Here is an 18,929-nt window from a genome sequence, read left to right on the forward strand (position 1 = left end):
TATAGACCTGGTTGGATCCATAACCTGTGAACAAACCAAATGTCTCGGTTCCGTATAGACCTGGTTGGATCCATAACCTGTGAACAAACCAAATGTCTCGGTTCCGTATAGACCTGGTTGGATCCATAACCTGTGAACAAACCAAATGTCTCGATTCCGTATAGACCTGGTTGGATCCATAACCTGTGAACAAACCAAATGTCTCGGTTCCGTATAGACCTGGTTGGATCCATAACCTGTGAACAAACCAAATGTCTCGGTTCCGTATAGACCTGGTTGGATCCATAACCTGTGAACAAACCAAATGTCTCGGTTCCGTATAGACCTGGTTGGATCCATAACCTGTGAACAAACCAAATGTCTCGGTTCCGTATAGACCTGGTTGGATCCATAACCTGTGAACAAACCAAATGTCTCGGTTCCGTATAGACCTGGTTGGATCCATAACCTGTGAACAAACCAAATGTCTCGGTTCCGTATAGACCTGGTTGGATCCATAACCTGTGAACAAACCAAATGTCTCGGTTCCGTATAGACCTGGTTGGATCCATAACCTGTGAACAAACCAAATGTCTCGGTTCCGTATAGACCTGGTTGGATCCATAACCTGTGAACAAACCAAATGTCTCGGTTCCGTATAGACCTGGTTGGATCCATAACCTGTGAACAAACCAAATGTCTCGGTTCCGTATAGACCTGGTTGGATCCATAACCTGTGAACAAACCAAATGTCTCGGTTCCGTATAGACCTGGTTGGATCCATAACCTGTGAACAAACCAAATGTCTCGGTTCCGTATAGACCTGGTTGGATCCATAACCTGTGAACAAACCAAATGTCTCGGTTCCGTATAGACCTGGTTGGATCCATAACCTGTGAACAAACCAGGTCTAAAGAACAGGCTCTGTATTGCTACATTATCATCTCATCTCCATAACAGCTGTAAATGGAAGAACAGGCTCTGTATTGCTACATTATCATCTCATCTCCATAACAGCTGTAAATGGAAGAACAGGCTCTGTGTTGCTACATTATCATCTCATCTCCCCCTGTATGGACATTCTACTGTAAAAGGATGACACGTAGTGACAAATCCCCCTGTATGGACATTCTACTGTAGAAGGATGACACGTAGTGAGGAATCCCCCTGTATGGACATTCTAGTGAAGTTCTACATTGAATATGTTGTTTTTTAATGTAGGAACAGCGTGAGATTCTTTCTGTCAGTCCTGGATACCGTTGTTATGGTGTCTGTGTGCAGCAGGAAGGAACTTAAGAGGTTGTTTTGTGAGCCAATGATAACTAGTGTTAGTGAAATGACTGGATGTCTTTCTTTTTCCCTCTTTTATTTTACCCTTATTTTATTTAACCCTTATTTTATTTAACCCTTATTTTATTTAACCTTTGTTTTATTTAGCCCTTATTTTATTTAGCATATGCGACTGTACCTGTAGACTTCCAGTCATTGCGCTAATGCTAGTTACCAGAATCTCTCTGTATTCCTCTAAAGCCACACTGTAAAATGGATCTGATTTGGATTAAATATGTGGAATCATGTGGAAGTTTCATTCATGTCTCTATGATTAAATAAACACTTTGTTTGTTTTTGGCAGGAGAAAGGCCAGACTCTGAGGAACCAGAGGAAGAAATGGCCAAACCAGCAAGACCATACCACTGCTCCCAGTGTGCGAAGAGTTTTACCCAGTTAGGGAACATGAAAAGACACGAGAGGACACACACAGGTGATAAACCTTACCACTGCTCCCAGTGTGGAAAGAGTTTTACCCGGATAGGGTCCCTGAAAATGCATGAGAGAATGCACACAGGAGACAAGCCTTACCCCTGCTCCTTGTGTGTAAAGAGATTTTCCTCATCAGGATGCCTGAAAATACATGAGAAGACGCACACAGGCGATAAACCTTTCCAATGCTCCCAGTGTGGAAAGAACTTTTCCTTGTCAGCGAGCCTGAAAAGACATGAAAGGACACACACAGGAAATACTCCTCATCACTGCTCCCAGTGTGGAAAGAGTTTTACCCGGATAGGGTCCCTGAAAATGCACGAGAGAATACATACAGGAGAAAAGCCATACCACTGCTCCCAGTGTGGAAAGAGTTTTAACCAGTCAAGGGACCTGAAAGATCATGAGAGAATACATACAGGAGAAAAGCCACACCACTGCTCCCAGTGTGGAAAGAGTTTTAACCAGTCAAGGGACCTGAAAGAACATGAGAGAATACATACAGGGGAAAAGCCATACCACTGCTCCCAGTGTGCAAAGCGTTTTACACAGTTAGGTCACCTGAAACGTCATCAAAGAACACACACCGGAGAGAAGCCTTACCACTGCTCTCAGTGTGGAAAGAGTTTTGCCCAGTTAAGTCACCTGAAAGAACATAAGAGATTGCACACAGGGGAGAAGCCTTACCACTGCTCCCAGTGTAGAAAGAAATTTTCCTCGCTAGCGAACCTGAAAAGACATGAGGACACACACAGGAGATAAGCCTTCCAATGCTCCCAGGACCTGTAAATTGATATTTCACATCACATCATCAGAGAACTTACAGTGCTCCCGTTGTCTTATATTTTTTACGAAGAATGTGTTTTTTGATTATGCCATATGAAATCGAACTGTACAAAAAATAGATGTGTATGTTTTTATTAGAAAAACATGAATTGAATATGGAGTATTTCAGTTTAAATATACAGTACGCCCGTGTTAATGTAGACTGCTCTGTGATTAAATTATCATTTTAAAACTCTGGCTATGTGTGTGTTTGTGTGTTTATCTGAGTGTGTCATTCCTCCAGCACTACAGATAATCTATTTGGATGTGATGCATTTTGCTCCATTGTTTCCCTCCAAGGAGCCACCGTTGGAAGACACAAGGAGTTACTTCTTAACGTTGTGGAGGGCCTCCGTACCTTGGCGGGAACCCTTCAATGCATTGCTGGAACAAGCCACAACGGTAACCTTCCAGACTCTTAGTAACCCCACTACCAGAGGTGTTTCTCCCCATACCCATTTCAGTTGGTGGCCCACTCTGATGATTTATATCTGACAGAGTGGCTGTAAAATAAATAGCATGGTCACATTTTACAGATGAAGCTTGATTTGGAATGTCTGAGTAGTTCTATATGATGTCATAATTCACCCCTCTGATAATCAAGTGATATTTGGAATGTCTGAGTAGTTCTATATGATGTCATAATTCACCCCTCTGATAATCAAGTGATATTTGGAATGTCTGAGTAGTTCTATCTGATGTCATAATACACTCTGATAGTGATACATTTGCTCCATTGTTTCCATGTCAGTTGGTTTCCCACTCTGATGATTTATATCTGACAGAGGGGCTGTAAATGAATAGTATGATGATGACATACAGATCTTGGTGGAGTTCCTGACCGACGAGACGTGCAGATGTTGCATTGCATCAACCAATGGTTGCGTGTCACATCTTTAACTGTGCAGTAGGTCATCGGAATGCTATATCATATGATGTGGTTGGCTGATATGTTAAATACTTATTCAGACGTTGTAAGATGAGATCTGGCATGCGTCTGCAACCTAACCAGGGAAGTACACAGAGTGTCTTTAATAGGGTGGTCACATCTAACAGAGTGGCTTTAACTTCACTAGGGTAGGGGTGCAGCATTTGGAATTTTGGATGAAAAGCCCAAATTAAACTGCCTAAATCTTCCACTCTAAAGTTTCCAAAACTTAAAATAATGTCTGCGAGTATAACAGAATGGATATGGCAGGTGAAAACGAGGAAAATCCAACCAGGAAGTACCATTATTTTGAAAGGATGTTTTTCCATTGAAAGCCTATCCACCATAGTTAAAAAAAATATATATTTCACCTTTATTTAACCAGGTAGGCAAGTTGAGAACAAGTTCTCATTTACAATTGCTACCTGGCCAAGATAAAGCAAAGCAGTTCCACACATACAACAACACAGAGTTACACATGGAGTAAAACAAACATACAGTCAATAATACAGTGTAAACAAGTCTATATACGATGTGAGCAAATGAGGTGAGATAAGGGAGGTAAAGGCAAAAAGGCCATGGTGGCAAAGTAAATACAATATAGCAAGTAAAACACTGGAATGGTAGATTTGCAATGGGAGAATGTGCAAAGTAGAAATAAAAATAAGGGGGTGCAAAGGAGCAAAATAAATAAATAAAATACAGTAGGGAAAGAGGTAGTTGTTTGGGCTAAATTATAGGTGGGCTGTGTACAGGTGCAGTAATCTGTGAGCTGCTCTGACAGTTGGTGCTTAAAGCTAGTGAGGGAGATAAGTGTTTCCAGTTTCAGAGATTTTTGTAGTTCGTTCCAGTCATTGGCAGCAGAGAACTGGAAGGAGAGGCGGCCAAAGAAAGAATTGGTTTTGGGGGTGACTAGAGAGATATACCTGCTGGAGCGTGTGCTACAGGTGGGAGATGCAATGGTGACCAGCGAGCTGAGATAAGGGGGGACTTTACCTAGCAGGGTCTTGTAGATGACATGGAGCCAGTGGGTTTGGCGACGAGTATGAAGCGAGGGCCAGCCAACGAGAGCGTACAGGTCGCAATGGTGGGTAGTATATGGGGCTTTGGTGACAAAACGGATTGCACTGTGATAGACTGCATCCAATTTGTTGAGTAGGGTATTGGAGGCTATTTTGTAAATGACATCGCCAAAGTCGAGGATTGGTAGGATGGTCAGTTTTACAAGGGTATGTTTGGCAGCATGAGTGAAGGATGCTTTGTTGCGAAATAGGAAGCCAATTCTAGATTTAACTTTGGATTGGAGATGTTTGATATGGGTCTGGAAGGAGAGTTTACAGTCTAACCAGACACCTAAGTATTTGTAGTTGTCCACGTATTCTAAGTCAGAGCCGTCCAGAGTAGTAATGTTGGACAGGCGGGTAGGTACAGGTAGCGATCGGTTGAAGAGCATGCATTTAGTTTTACTTGTATTTAAGAGCAATTGGAGGCCACGGAAGGAGAGTTGTATGGCATTGAAGCTTGCCTGGAGGGTTGTTAACACAGTGTCCAAAGAAGGGCCAGAAGTATACAGAATGGTGTCGTCTGCGTAGAGGTGGATCAGAGACTCACCAGCAGCAAGAGCGACCTCATTGATGTATACAGAGAAGAGAGCCGGTCCAAGAATTTAACCCTGTGGCACCCCCATAGAGACTGCCAGAGGTCCGGACAGCAGACCCTCCGATTTGACACACTGAAATCTATCAGAGAAGTAGTTGGGGAACCAGGCGAGGCAATCATTTGAGAAACCAAGGCTGTCGAGTCTGCCGATGAGGATGTGGTGATTGACAGAGTCGAAAGCCTTGGCCAGATCAATGAATACGGCTGCACAGTAATGTTTCTTATCGATGGCGGTTAAGATATCATTTAGGACCTTGAGCGTGGCTGAGGTGCACCCATGACCAGCTCTGAAACCAGATTGCATAGCAGAGAAGGTATGGTGAGATTCGAAATGGTCGGTAATCTGTTTGTTGACTTGGCTTTCGAAGAACTTAGAAAGGTATGGTAGGATAGATATAGGTCTGTAGCAGTTTGGGTTAAGAGTGTCACCCCCTTTGAAGAGGGGGATGACCGCAGCTGCTTTCCAATCTTTGGGAATCTCAGACGACACGAAAGAGAGGTTGAACAGGCTAGTAATAGGGGTGGCAACAATTTTGGCAGATAATTTTAGAAAGAAAGGGTCCAGATTGTCTAGCCCGGCTGATTTGTAGGGGTCCAGATTTTGCAGCTCATTCAGAACATCAGCTGAGCAGATTTGGGAGAAGGAGAAATGGGGAAGGCTTGGGCGAGTTGTTGTGGGGGGTGCAGTGCTGTTGACCAGGGTAGGAGTAGCCAGGTGCAAAGGCTTAGGACCCAGTTCACGAGCTCTATGGCTTCCTCTACATGTGACCAGTGTTTGGGCATTGTTTCAGGCTTTTAATCTGAAAAAATGAGGGAGAAACAGCACTTTCAATCAGTGGCCAGTGGAAATTTCCATTTATCAGCCATGCGCCTGATCGGGAACGCGCCTTTCTTGTTTTTCCTTTCCTATTGACGAAGCTTTTGTCCGGTTGAAATATTATTGACAAAAACAACCTGAGGATTGATTTTAAACATCGTTTGGCATGTTTCTACTAACTTTTGTTGTACTTTTTAAAAACTTTTCGTCTGGACTTAGTGCACGCTCCTTCTGCATTCGGATTACTGGACAAAACGCACCAACAAAACGAGGTATTTGGACATAAAGATTTACATTTATTTAAACATTTAAACATTTATTGTCTAACATGGAGACCTGCGAGTGCCACCAGATGAAGATCATCAAAGGTAAGTGATTAATTTTAATCTCTATTTCAGACTTTTGTGACTCCTCTCTGTGGTTGGAAAATGGCTGTATGGTTCTCTGTGGCTAGGGGCTGACCTAACATAATCGCAAAGTGTGCTTTCGCCGTAAAGCATTTTTCAAATCTGACACAGCGGTTGCATTAAGGAGAAGTTTATCTGTATTCGTATGTTCAACACTTGTACCTTTTATCCATGTTTATGATGAGTATTTCTGTTAATTGATGTGGCTCTCTGCACTTTCACCGGATGTTTGTTTGAGACAATGCATTTCTGAACATGACAACAATTTCAAATGAGGTTTTTGGACATAAAGATTAACTTTATCGAACAAAACACGCATTTATTGTGTAACATGAAGTCCTGTGAGTGCCATCTGATGAAGATCACCAAAGGTTAGTGATTCATTTAAATCGCTATTTCTTACTTTTATGAGCCCTCTCCATGGCTGGAAAATGGCTGTATGGTTATCTGTGACTAGGTGCTGACCTAACATAATCGGTTAGTGTGCTTTCGCTATAAAGCCTATTTGAAATCGGGCACTCAGCTGGATTTACAAGAAGTTGATCTTTAAAATGGTGTAAAATACTTGCATGTTTGAGGAATTTTAATTATAGGATTTCTGTTGTTTTGAATATGGCGCCCTGCAATTCACTGGCTGTTGTCGAGGTGGGACGCTAGTAGTCTGGTCACATCTAACAGAGTGGCTTTAAATGTCTGATCACATCTAACAGAGTGGCTTTGTATATTACAGCCAGGCCATCAATAAGAATTTGTTCTTAATTTACCTGCCTGATAAAATAAAGGCAGAACAATTGGTCTGTAATTGTTTAGGGTGTTGGGGTCCTGGTGTATTCAAAAAACAAAATCTCCCCCTTTATGTCCCAAATTTCGTGATGTCCCATCGCTGTAACTCCCGTACAGACTCAGGAGAGGCGAAGGTTGAGAACAATGCGTCCACCGAAACACGACCCTGCCAGCTGAACTGCTTCTTGACACACTGCTCTCTTACCCCGAAGCCAGCCGCACTGCTTCTTGACACACTGCTCTCTTACCCCGGAAGCCAGCCGCACCAATGTGTCGGAGGAAACACTGTACAGCTGGCGACCTGAAGGTGGACACCAGTCCAGGTGTTTTCAAGGTTGGTTTAATGGAGGCAGAGTCTTCAGGGAATAAGGCACAGTGCCTGAATTAAGAGAGTTATTTATGATTGTGGTTGGAATGAGAAGAGCAGCTTTCATAGAATGGAGATCACCATTAAACCATATGGTGCAGAATGGAGATCACCATTAAACCATATGGTGCAGAATGAAGATCACTGTTAAACCATATGGTGCAGAATGGAGATCACTGTTAAACCATATGGTGCAGAATGGAGATCACCATTAAACCATATGGTGCAGAATGGAGATCACCGTTAAACCATATGGTGCAGAATGGAGATCACCATTAAACCGTATGGTGCAGAATGAAGATCACCGTTAAACCATATGGTGCAGAATGGAGATCACCATTAAACCATATGGTGCAGAATGGAGATCACCGTTAAACCATATGGTGCAGAATGGAGATCACCATTAAACCATATGGTGCAGAATGGAGATCACCATTAAACCATATGGTGCAGAATGGAGATCACTGTTAAACCATATGGTGCAGAATGGAGATCACTGTTAAACCATATGGTGCAGAATAGAGATCACCATTAAACCATATGGTGCAGAATGGAGATCACTGTTAAACCATATGGTGCAGAATAGAGATCACCATTAAACCATATGGTGCAGAATGGAGATCACTGTTAAACCATATGGTGCAGAATGGAGATCACCATTAAACCATATGGTGCAGAATGGAGATCACCTTTAAACCATATGGTGCAGAATGGAGAGACAGCGTTGAGATTGCCTGCAATGACAACAAGCCCAGTCCGATGATGCTGTGACACACCGCCCCAGACCATGACGGACCCTCCACCTCCAAGTCGATCCCGCTCCAGAGTACAGGCCTCTGTGTAACGCTCATTTCGATAAACGCGAATCCGACCATCACCCCTGGAGACAAAACCGTGACTTGTCAGTGAAGAGCACTTTTTGCCAGTCCTGTCTGGTCCAACGATGGTGGGTTTGTGCCCATAGGCAACGTTGTTGCCGGTGATGTCTAGTGAGGACCTGCCTGACAACAGGCCTACAAGCCCTCAGTCCAGCCTCTCTCAGCCTATTGCGGACAGTCTGAGCACTGATGGAGGGATTGTGCGTTCCTGGTGTTACTCAGGCAGTTGTTGTTGCCATAATGTACTTGTCCCGCAGGTGAGATGTTCAGATGTACCGATCCTGTGTAGGTGCTGTTACACGTGGTCTGCCACTGCGAGGACGATCAGCTGTATGTCCTGTCTCCCTGTAGCGCTGTCTTAAGCGTCTCACAGTACGGACATTGCAATTTATTGCCCTGGCCACATCTGCAGTCCTCATGCCTCCTTGCAGCATGCCTAAGGCACGTTCCCGCAGATGAGCAGGGACCCTTGGATATTTATCCTACAGAGTGTGGCTTTAAGAGAATAGTGTCTTTACATCAGTGTTGGATGTGTATTCTACAGAGTGTGGCTTTAAGAGAATAGTGTCTTTGCATCAGTGTTGGATGTGTATCTTATCTTTAGTGTGAAGAAAGAACAGAAATGTTTTACAATTCTGTTGTAACAGTAATTGATTTTATTTAAGTGTCGTACACCAATTGTCTTAAAAGACACAATATCACGTATGTCTGCTGTGCACAAAACACAAAAAAGTGTTTTTTACCCAGGTACAGCTAGGTACAGATAGGTACAGCCAGGTACAGCCAGGTACAGCCAGGTACAGCCAGGTACAGCCAATACCCCCTTTTTGATTGGCAATTGCAAGATGACATCCAACCGTTCCCTGGAGAGGCGCCCTGGGCATGGACAACATTAATATGTGTGTAACTCTTGTCCAGGGCTGTGAGCAGACCTTTTGGGGGGCATATAAGGGTAGGCAACAACACATATGCCACACTGATCCTTAACACGGGGGCCCCTCAGGGGTGTGTGCTTAGTCTCCTCCTGTACTGTAATCACTGGGGCCAAGCTTCCTGCCATCCAGAACCTATATACTAGGCGGTGTCAGAAGAAGGAAGAAGGCCCCCAAAATTTGTCAAAGACTCCAGTCACCCAAATCCTAAAATGTTCTCTCTGCTACTATCATGTATCCTACCATGACTATATCCAACCCTACTCCATGTGTTGCCACTATCATGAATCCTACCATGACTATATCCAACCCACTTCCATGTGTTGCCACTATCATGTATCCTACCATGACTATATCCAACCCTACTCCATGTGTTGCCACTATCATGTATCCTACTTGGCTGAAGCTTTGATCCAGTGGAAGAAGTATTGAGGAGCAGGGAGGTTAAAGGTCAGTAAAGTCCTATTAAATCATTTTATTTTTATTTATTTTTTATTCCGTTTTTTTTCGTTTCTCTAATTTCATTTTCTTTGTTTAGTTTTTCCAGGTTTCTGTCCCGGTTTTCCTGTTTCCTGTTTTTCTCCCAAAATGTTTTCATTTTTGGGGTGTAGATACCCTTTAATTCAAGTGGCACCAGCAAGAGCCTTGCTTGGTTAGTGGTGTCTCTGTAGCACACATGTGATTGCAGAGTTTGCTGAACAAATCACAACTGGATTGATTTGCCTAGTTAAATAAAGGTTAAAAAATAAATAAATAAAAACAGCTACTCATAGTGGATCATTAGCATCATCGCTAACAGCTACTCATAGTGGATCATTAGCATCATCGCTAACAGCTACACATAGTGGATCATTAGCACCATCGCTAATAGCTACACATAGTGGATCATTAGCATCATCGCTAACAGCTACACATAATGGTAGACAAATGCACTCGGACAGGGGCATTTCTGGGCTGTTTCCTCTTCAGAAAGTTAAGGAAAATACAAATCACTCAGGCGAATTTAACAACGACTTGCAGACAGTCGGTTCAGAATAACTATGAGAAAAAAATAATACAAACTATACCACCACCATGAAGGGCACTTCAGAGACAGGAAGGACAATGGGGCATCTTTCTCTACACAGGTAGAGGCATATCTGTCCATGTTGCCTTTTGCAAAGTGGGCACTGCTTCATGTGGCAACAGCAACACTCACCTAAATATCCCATATGCCACTGGGTGAGAGAAGTTTTCATTGTTTTTGGGCACCATTATGTGAAGTGTTATTATGTGTTGTTAGTGAGGAGCCTTGGTCAATTTAGCTCGAATATGCCACCCTCTTCAATCTGCCACCTAATCCTGTCTAATGGGCAGGTCAGCCCTGGAGTAAAGTATTGGCTGTAAGAAGTAAGAGAAAACAACATCTGGTTGTTTTGAAATGACTACTTATGGTATTGCTTTCCAGAATAAACATTGTAATTAATACTTTTCCAATCGGCGTTAGCCACTCCAGTCAGCGGGAGGCGATGTGAGTCTTTCACGTGATGCTTCTTGCGTGACGTATAATCTAGTGGACGGAACTGGAAGCGTCCTCAACAGCGACAAAGGGCTTCTGATTCACCCACCGCGGTGGTTTGCTAGCGAACGTAAAACATTGATGCTCTTTAGACCAATCTTGTGTATATTACTCTTAGTGTTTAGAACATAATTCTGTTTACGTTATGTTCTATCTACTAGTTCATTTAAACGTGATTTGCTTGTTAAATTAGCAAATGTGTTACATTGATATTGCACTAGGCTAATCGCTCGGAGCATGAGCTCACTAAGCTCGACGGAGAAAGAAGCTCTGATGAAAGGAGAGGAAGAAGCTTTCAGGATGAAAAAGGAGGAAGAGGAGGCTATCACATTGAAAGAAGAAGATGATGATATTACAGTTAAAGAGGAAGATGGGATTGTCAGAGTAGGAGATGGGGTTGTCAGAGTAGGAGAGGAGGTAGAAGCTTTCAGAATCAAAAAGGAGGAAGATGCCATAACATTGAAAGAAGAGAATGTGAAAGAAGAGGAAGAACCATTTGGAGTAAAAGAGGAAGAGGAGGATATCTCAATAAAAGAGGAGGAGACAGAAGTTCCGATTAACACCCGTGAGTACTGTCTTAAACAGGGGCACAAACTATGCCGTTGTTGAACTAATGTGTGTTTTTAAAGGGGCATTCTACTGAAGTTCTACACTTGAATATGTTGTTCAGTACTGTAGGAATTGTTTAAGGGGCAATCTGCCATTGTTATAGGATTTCGATGTATTGAATTCTCATTCTCCATGTGGTCTATATTAAAGTTCCCCTCATCTAATATAACAGGCTTTTAAAATTAAATGTTGGTGCATCATTTCTACTTAAAATATCAAAGGGACGCAACAGCACCCATTTCGTTGATTGCAATAGAAGATCATAAGTTCACCATCTGTTTGATGTTCTCGTTCACACAGGAGAGAGACATGACTATGCTGGATCCTCTGGGGAGCCTCAACAACATCCTGATGCTGACGAGGCAGAGAGGAGTCTCTCCAGATCAGAACATCAGATGGTACAGCTTGGTCTGGTCTAGCATACAGCTTGCTCTATCGGGCTCTGGGCTGGGTTTCTGTAGAGCACTTTATGTCAACAGTGACATCAGCATCCATCATGATATGTCTCTGTGTCCCCTCTTTATCGTTACCAGGACAAAGCTAGCCCTTCCTCCCACCCAGAGTCCCCGTGTCGTGCCTCTCCCGGTAGCACCTTATTGCTGGGTATGAAGAGGTTGTCTGTGCTGCTGGTGGACTGCAGGAAAACAACGGAGCTGACTGGAACTGTGAGAGGAGGAGAAGAGATGAAAGGATCAGATTTGACTCATCAAAGTAAGTGCTGTAGTGTAGTTTGAACAAATAAATAGATCTGCCCACTGGTATCTGTTCCCAGTAGGGCTGTCCCCGACTAATACAAATACAGCTTTGCAGACTCTTGGCATTCTCTCAACCAGCTTCACCTGGAATTGTTTTCCAACAGTCTTCAAACCAAACTTTATTTGCCACATGCGCTGAATACAACAAGTGTGGACTTTAACGTGAAATGCTGAATACAACAAGTGTGGACTTTAACGTGAAATGCTGAATACAACAAGTGTGGACTTTAACGTGAAATGCTTACTTACAAGCCCCCCTAGCAAAGAAAACAGTCTATAACTTGGGTGACTGGAGTCTCAGACAATTTTAGGAGGAGTTCCCACATATGCTGGGCACTTGTTGGCTGCTTTTCCTTCACTCTGCCATCCAACTCATCCAAAACCATCTCAATTGACTCTCTGCGGTCATTAAAGATCCCATGGCACTTATCGTAAGAGTAGGGGTGTTAACCCCTGTGTCCTGGCTAAATTCCCAATCTGGCCATCAAACCATCACGGTCACCTAATAATCCCCAGTTTACAATTGGCTCATTCATCCCCCTCCTCTCCCCTGTAACTATTCCCCAGGTCGTTGCTGCAAATGAGAATGTGTTCTCAGTCAGCTTACCTGGTAAAATAACGGATACATTAAAAAACGTAAAAATTAAATTGGGTTGAGGCCAGTTGATTTGTGGAGGCCAGGTCATCTGATGCAGCACTCTCCAAAAATCTCACATTTGGACTCATTAGACCAAAGGACAGATATCCACCGGTCTAATGTCCAATGCTTGTGTTTCTTGGCCCAAGCAAGTCTCTTCTTCTTATTGGTGTCCTTTAGTAGTGGTTTCTGTGCAGCAATTCGACCATGAACACCTGATTCACGCAGTCTCCCCTAAACAGTCTCCTCTAAACAGTCTCCTCTAAACAGTCTCCCCTGAACAGTCTCCCCTAAACAGTCTCCCCTAAACAGTCTCCCCTAAACAGTCTCCCCTGAACAGTCTCCTCTGAACAGTTGATGTTGAGATGTGCCTGTGATTGGAACTCTATGAAGCATTTATTTGGGCTGCAATCTGAGGTGCCATTAACTCGTCCTCTGCAGCAGGGATAACTGGGTCTTCCTGTCCTGTGGCGGTCCTCATGAGAGACAGTTTTATCACATCTTCTCTATACCAACTCTACCTTGTCACAACACAACTGATTGGCTCAAATGCATTAAAAAGGAAAGAAATTTTAACAAGGCGCAACCTACCCTAACCAGAAACCGTGGATAGATGGCAGCATTCACACTAAACTGAAAGCACAGACCATCACATTTAACCATGGCAAGGTGACTGGGAACGAATACGAACAGTGTAGTTATTCCCTCAAACAGGCAAAACGTCAGTATAGAGACAAAGTGGAGACGCAATTCATCAGCTCAGACACAAGGGGGACACGAGACGTATGTGGGTCTACAGACAAGCACAGACTACAAAGGGAAAACCAGCCACGTCGCGGATACCGGCGTCTTGCTTCCGGACAAGCTAAACACCTTCTTCGCCCGCTATGAGGATAACACAGTGCTACCAAGGACTGTGGAGATCTCCTTCTCCGTGGCTGACGTGAGTAAGACATGTAAGCGTGTTAACCCTTGCAAAGCTGTCGGCTCAGACGGCATCCCAAGCCGCATCCTCAGAGCATGTGCAGACCAGCTGGCTGAACATATTCAACATATACAATCTCTCCTTATCCCAGTCTGCTGTCCCCACATGCTTCAATATGTCCACCATTGTTCCCGTACCCAAGAAATCAAAGGTAACTATCGTCCTGTAGCACTCACTTCTGTCATCATGAAGAGCTTTGAGAGGCTAGTCAAGGATCATATCACCTCTACCTTACCTGTCACCCTAGACCCACTTCCATTTGCTTACCGCCCTAATAGATCCACAGACGATGCAATCACAACCACACTGCACACTGCCCTATCCCATCTGGACAAGAGGAATACCTATGTAAGAATACTGTTCATTGACTGTAGCTCAGCATTCAACACCATAGTACCCTTCAAGCTCATCATTAAGCCTGGGTCTGAACCCCGCCCTGTGCAACTGGGTCCTGGACTTCCTGACGGGCCGCCCCCAGGTGGTGAAGGTAGGAAACAACACCTCCACTTCGCTGATCCTCATCACTGGGGCCCCACAAGGATGCGTGCTCAGCCCCCTCCTGTACTCCCTGTTCACCCATGACTGCATGGTCACACACGCCTCCAACTCAATCATCAAGTTTGCAGACGACACAACAGTAGTGGGCCTGATTACCAACTATGACGAGACAGCCTACAGGGAGAAGGTGAGTGCCCTGGGAGTGTGGTGCCAGGAAATTAACCTCACACCCAACGTCAACAAAACAAAGGAGCTGATCTTGGACTTCAGGAAACAGCAGAGGGAGCACACCCCTATCCACATCGACAGGACCGCAGTTGAGAAGGTGGAAAGCTTCAAGTTACTCAGCGTTCAAATCACTGACAAACTGCAAAGCTGTCATCAAGGCAAAGGGTGGCTACTTTGAAGAATCTCAAAATATAAAATATATATTTGGTTATACTTTTTAGGTTACTACATGTGTTATTTCATAGTTTTGATGTCTTCATTGTAGAATAATAATGTGGAAAATAGTAAAAATAAAGAAAAACCTTGGAATGAGTAGGTGTGTCCAAACTTTTGTCTGGTACTATATACTGAACAAAAGTATAAATGCAACATGTAACAATTTCAACGAGTTACAGTTCATATCATATAAGGAAATCAGTCAGTAAGTCAGTCATTGTAAATAAATTCATTCGGCCCTAATCTATGGACTTTACATTACTGGGCAGGGAACAGCCATGGAAGGGCATAAGCCCACCCACTTGGAAGACAGGCCTACCCACTGGGGAGCCAAGACCAGCCCAGCCAATGAAGCTGTCTGGGTGGCAGGTCTAAGACAATGTGGAAGTCCTGAGCTCGTGGTGTGCGGTTGTGAAGCCGATTGGATGCCAAATTCTCTATAATTAATTGAATGTTAATTTCTGCCTAAGCTTATGGTAGAGAGATAAACATTCAATTCTCTGGAAACTGCTCCAGTGGATATTCCTGCAGTCAGCATGCCAATTGCAAACTCCCTCTGAGACCTGCAGAGTCTCCCTTCTTGATATGCCTGTCAGGTGGATGGATTATCTGCTGCAGAGGAGAAGTTCATTATTCAAATTGCAGCACAAATAACTGCTTCACAGAGTAGAAGTAACAGACATCAACATGTTCAGAGGAGACTGTGTGAATCAGGCCTTCAATGTTGATTTTCTGCGAAGAAACCCACTACTCAAGGACACCAATAAGAAGAAGAGACTTGCTTGGGCCAAGAAACACGAGCAATGGACATTAGATCTGTCCTTTGTCCAACATTCTTTGTGAGACACAGAGTAGGTGAACAGATGATCTCTGCATGTGTGGTTCCCACCGTGAAGCATGGAGGAGGTGGAGTGGGGGTACTTTGCTGGTCACACTGTCTGTGAATTATTTAGAATTCAATGCACACTCAACCAGCATGGCTACCACAGCATTCTGCAGCGATACGCCATCCCATCTGGTTTGAGCTTAGTGGGCCTATCATTTGTTTTTCAACAGGACAATGACCAAACACACCTCCAGGCTGTGTAAGGGCTATTTTACCAAGAAGGAGAGTGATGGAGTACAGCATCAGATGACCTTGGCCTCCACAATCACCCGACCTCAACCCAATTGAGATGGTTTGGGATGAGTTGGACCGCAGAGTGAAGGAAAAGCAGCCAACAAATGCTCAGAATATGTGGGAACTCCTACAAGACTGTTGGAAAAGCATTCCAGGTGAAGCTGGTTGAGAGAATGCCAAGCTGTCATCAAGGCAAAGGGTGGCTACTTTGAAGAATCTAATATATATTTAGATTTGTTTAACACTTTTTGGTTACTACATGATTCCATATTGTTTTTTCCTAGTTTTGATGTCTTCACTATTATTCCACAATGTAGAAAATAGTTTTAAAAAATAAAGAAAAACCCTTGAATGAGTAGGTGAGTCCAAACTTTTGACTGGTTCTGTACATTCAATTCCCTGACAACAGCTCCAGTGGACATTCCTGCAGTCAGCATGACAATTGCACGCTCCCTCAGAGATCTGTGGCATTGTTGTGTGATCAAACTGCACATTTTAGTGGCCTTTTATTGGCCCCAGCGCAAGGTGTACCTGTGTAATGAGCATGCTGTTTAATCAGGTTCTTGAAATGCCACACCTGTCAGGTGGATGGATTGTCTTGGCAAAGGAGAAATGTTCACTAACGGATGTAAACAAATTTGTTCACCAAATTTCAGGTAAATAAGCTTTCATGCATGTGGAAAAATTCGGGGATATTTTATTTCATGAAAAATGGGACCAACACTTTACATATTTATATTTTTAATCTTCCCAAAATATTTCATTCTTTTTTTACTTTACCCAAAATATCGTGACATTAATGATAGTCAAAATGTTAGAAATGTGTGAACTTCCCTTTTATTTCTTATTTTATGTTTAAGGAAGTGTGTAGGTCACATTCTGTATCATACAGCTATGAATGTTATATATTTAGAACCACCTGCTTGATAGGAATCCAGCGATGTCCGTGTCATAGGACTGTCTAGTGTTTTGTGTTCTGACTTGTAAAACAGAATTAAAAATAAGTAATGTAAACATATCAGTAATTACCAGGATGCTCTACAACATTTGTTTTAAAATCACACCAAGATTGTTTTAAATTATGAAATGTTTGAAAACTGGCCTCGGGTTATTGAGGGATCTGATTAAACCTCATAAGGCAGTTTTATCATGTGGAGATTTCATTCATGTCTCTCTTTAAATAAACACTGTCTTTGGCAGGAGGAAAACCAAACTCTGCGGAACCAGGGACTTCCAAACCAGAAAGACAGCACCTCTGCTCCCAGATTGGAAAGAGTATTACCAAATTAGGAAGCCTGAAAAGACATGAGAGGACACAACCAGGAGAGAAGCCACACAATTGCGAACAGTGTGGAAAGAGTTTTAACCAGTTAGGAAAGCTGAAAGTTCATGAGCGAATACACACAGGGGAGAGGCTTTTCCATTGCGCCGAGTGTGGAAAGAGTTTTAACAAGTTAGGAAACATGAAATCTCATGAGCGAATACACACAGGGGAGAAGCCTTACCACTGCTCCCAGTGTGGAACTAGGTTTACCAAGTTAGGAAGCCTGAACAGACATCGGAGGACACACACAGGGTCGAAGCCACACCATTGCTCCCAGTGTGGAAAGAGTTTTAACCAGTTAGGAAACATGAGATCTCATGAGCGAATACACACAGGGGAGAAGCCTTTCCATTGCTCCCAGTGTGGAAAGAGTTTTAGCCAGTTAGGAAGCCTGAAAGCTCATGAACGAATCCACACAGGGGAGAAGCCTTACGACTGTTCCCAGTGTGGAAAGTGTTTTAACCGGTTAGGAAAGCTGAAAGAACACATGAGACTGCACACAGGGGAGAAGCCTTACAAATGTTCAGACTGTGGGAAGACATATTACTCATCACAGTCACTTAAAAGTCATATGAAAATCCACACAGGATAGAATAAATACTTCTAGTGTGTAAATTGATATTTCACATCACATTGACTCACAACTCATCAGAGAACATACACAGTGGTCCCGTTGTCTTATATTGTTGTCTGAGAATGTGTTTACCTGTTTTTACCACATGAAATTGAATGGTACAAAGTATACTCAAACATATATATTTGTATGTTTTTATTAGAAACCATGAAGTGGATATGGAGAATGTCAGTTTGAATATAAAGTAGATCAGTTCCCATGTGTTTAAATGGTCCTTTTTTTAACTCTGACTGTGTGTGTTTATCTGGGTGTGTCATTCCTCCAGCACTACAGATAATACAGTGATATTTGGATGTGATGCATTTGTTCCATTGTTGACATTTGCATTGTAGCCCACTGATGATTTAATGAAATGAAAATATTCACTGACTCGCTCACGGATTGACCCAAGCCTCTCACTGTATGAATAAATGTTGTTTCCACGTCATTTCAACTAAATAAATCCATGTGATGATGTTAGATCAATGTAGAAAACTGATTGGATTTGTAAAAAGCCATCAACATCAGGAATCTTTATGTTTCACCCAACTGGGAACCTAAATCCAATGACAGGTGACATTTTGTGTTGATTTCATGTTGAATTCACTTTAGTTGACGAATCAAAGAAATGTAAATAGAAACTAGATGTTGGACTGACGTCTGAGCCCAGTGGGCTGGTTTGAATAAGCAGCAGGTGTTGAATCTGATGTATCAAATACTTATGTCATGCAATAAAATGCAAATTAATTACTTAAAAATCATACAATGGGATTTTCTTGATTTTTGTTTTTAGATTCCGTCTCTTACAGTTGAAGTGTACCTATGATAAACATTACAGACCTCTACGTGCTTTGTAAGTAGGGAAACCTGACAAATTGGCAGTGAATCAAATACTTGTTCTCCCCACTGTACATGATGAGATTATTATGGATGAGAGCCATATTATTTTATTTGTCAAATGGCAGCTAAGCATCGATCATCATGTCACCAGAATAAGACCAAAATGTATTGGAAAGGAGCATCAAGCTCATCACGTGCACTTTCACCACC

The 18,929-nt window shown here is 42.9% G+C and overlaps 2 protein-coding genes across 2 annotated transcripts; both read left to right on the forward strand.

The window, feature by feature from the left end:
- The first annotated feature begins 1,423 nt into the window (after window positions 1-1,423).
- LOC118936364 (zinc finger protein 239-like) lies at window positions 1,424-2,632 on the forward strand. Its single transcript, XM_036972695.1, has one exon. It carries the CDS (start codon window positions 1,648-1,650, stop codon window positions 2,500-2,502), a length of 855 nt encoding a protein of 284 aa, XP_036828590.1. The 5' UTR covers window positions 1,424-1,647; the 3' UTR covers window positions 2,503-2,632.
- A 9,236-nt stretch (window positions 2,633-11,868) lies between these two features.
- Window positions 11,869-18,634, forward strand: LOC110515502 (gastrula zinc finger protein XlCGF7.1-like). Its single transcript, XM_036972693.1, has 3 exons — window positions 11,869-11,901; window positions 12,037-12,214; window positions 17,143-18,634. The coding sequence occupies exons 1-3, from the start codon at window positions 11,899-11,901 to the stop codon at window positions 17,856-17,858; spliced, it is 897 nt and encodes a 298-aa protein (XP_036828588.1). The 5' UTR covers window positions 11,869-11,898; the 3' UTR covers window positions 17,859-18,634.
- Window positions 18,635-18,929: the final 295 nt, after the last annotated feature.

The sequence above is a fragment of the Oncorhynchus mykiss genome, unplaced genomic scaffold, assembly GCF_013265735.2.
Source record: "Oncorhynchus mykiss isolate Arlee unplaced genomic scaffold, USDA_OmykA_1.1 un_scaffold_189, whole genome shotgun sequence".
In the NCBI taxonomy this organism is placed as follows: domain Eukaryota; kingdom Metazoa; phylum Chordata; class Actinopteri; order Salmoniformes; family Salmonidae; genus Oncorhynchus; species Oncorhynchus mykiss.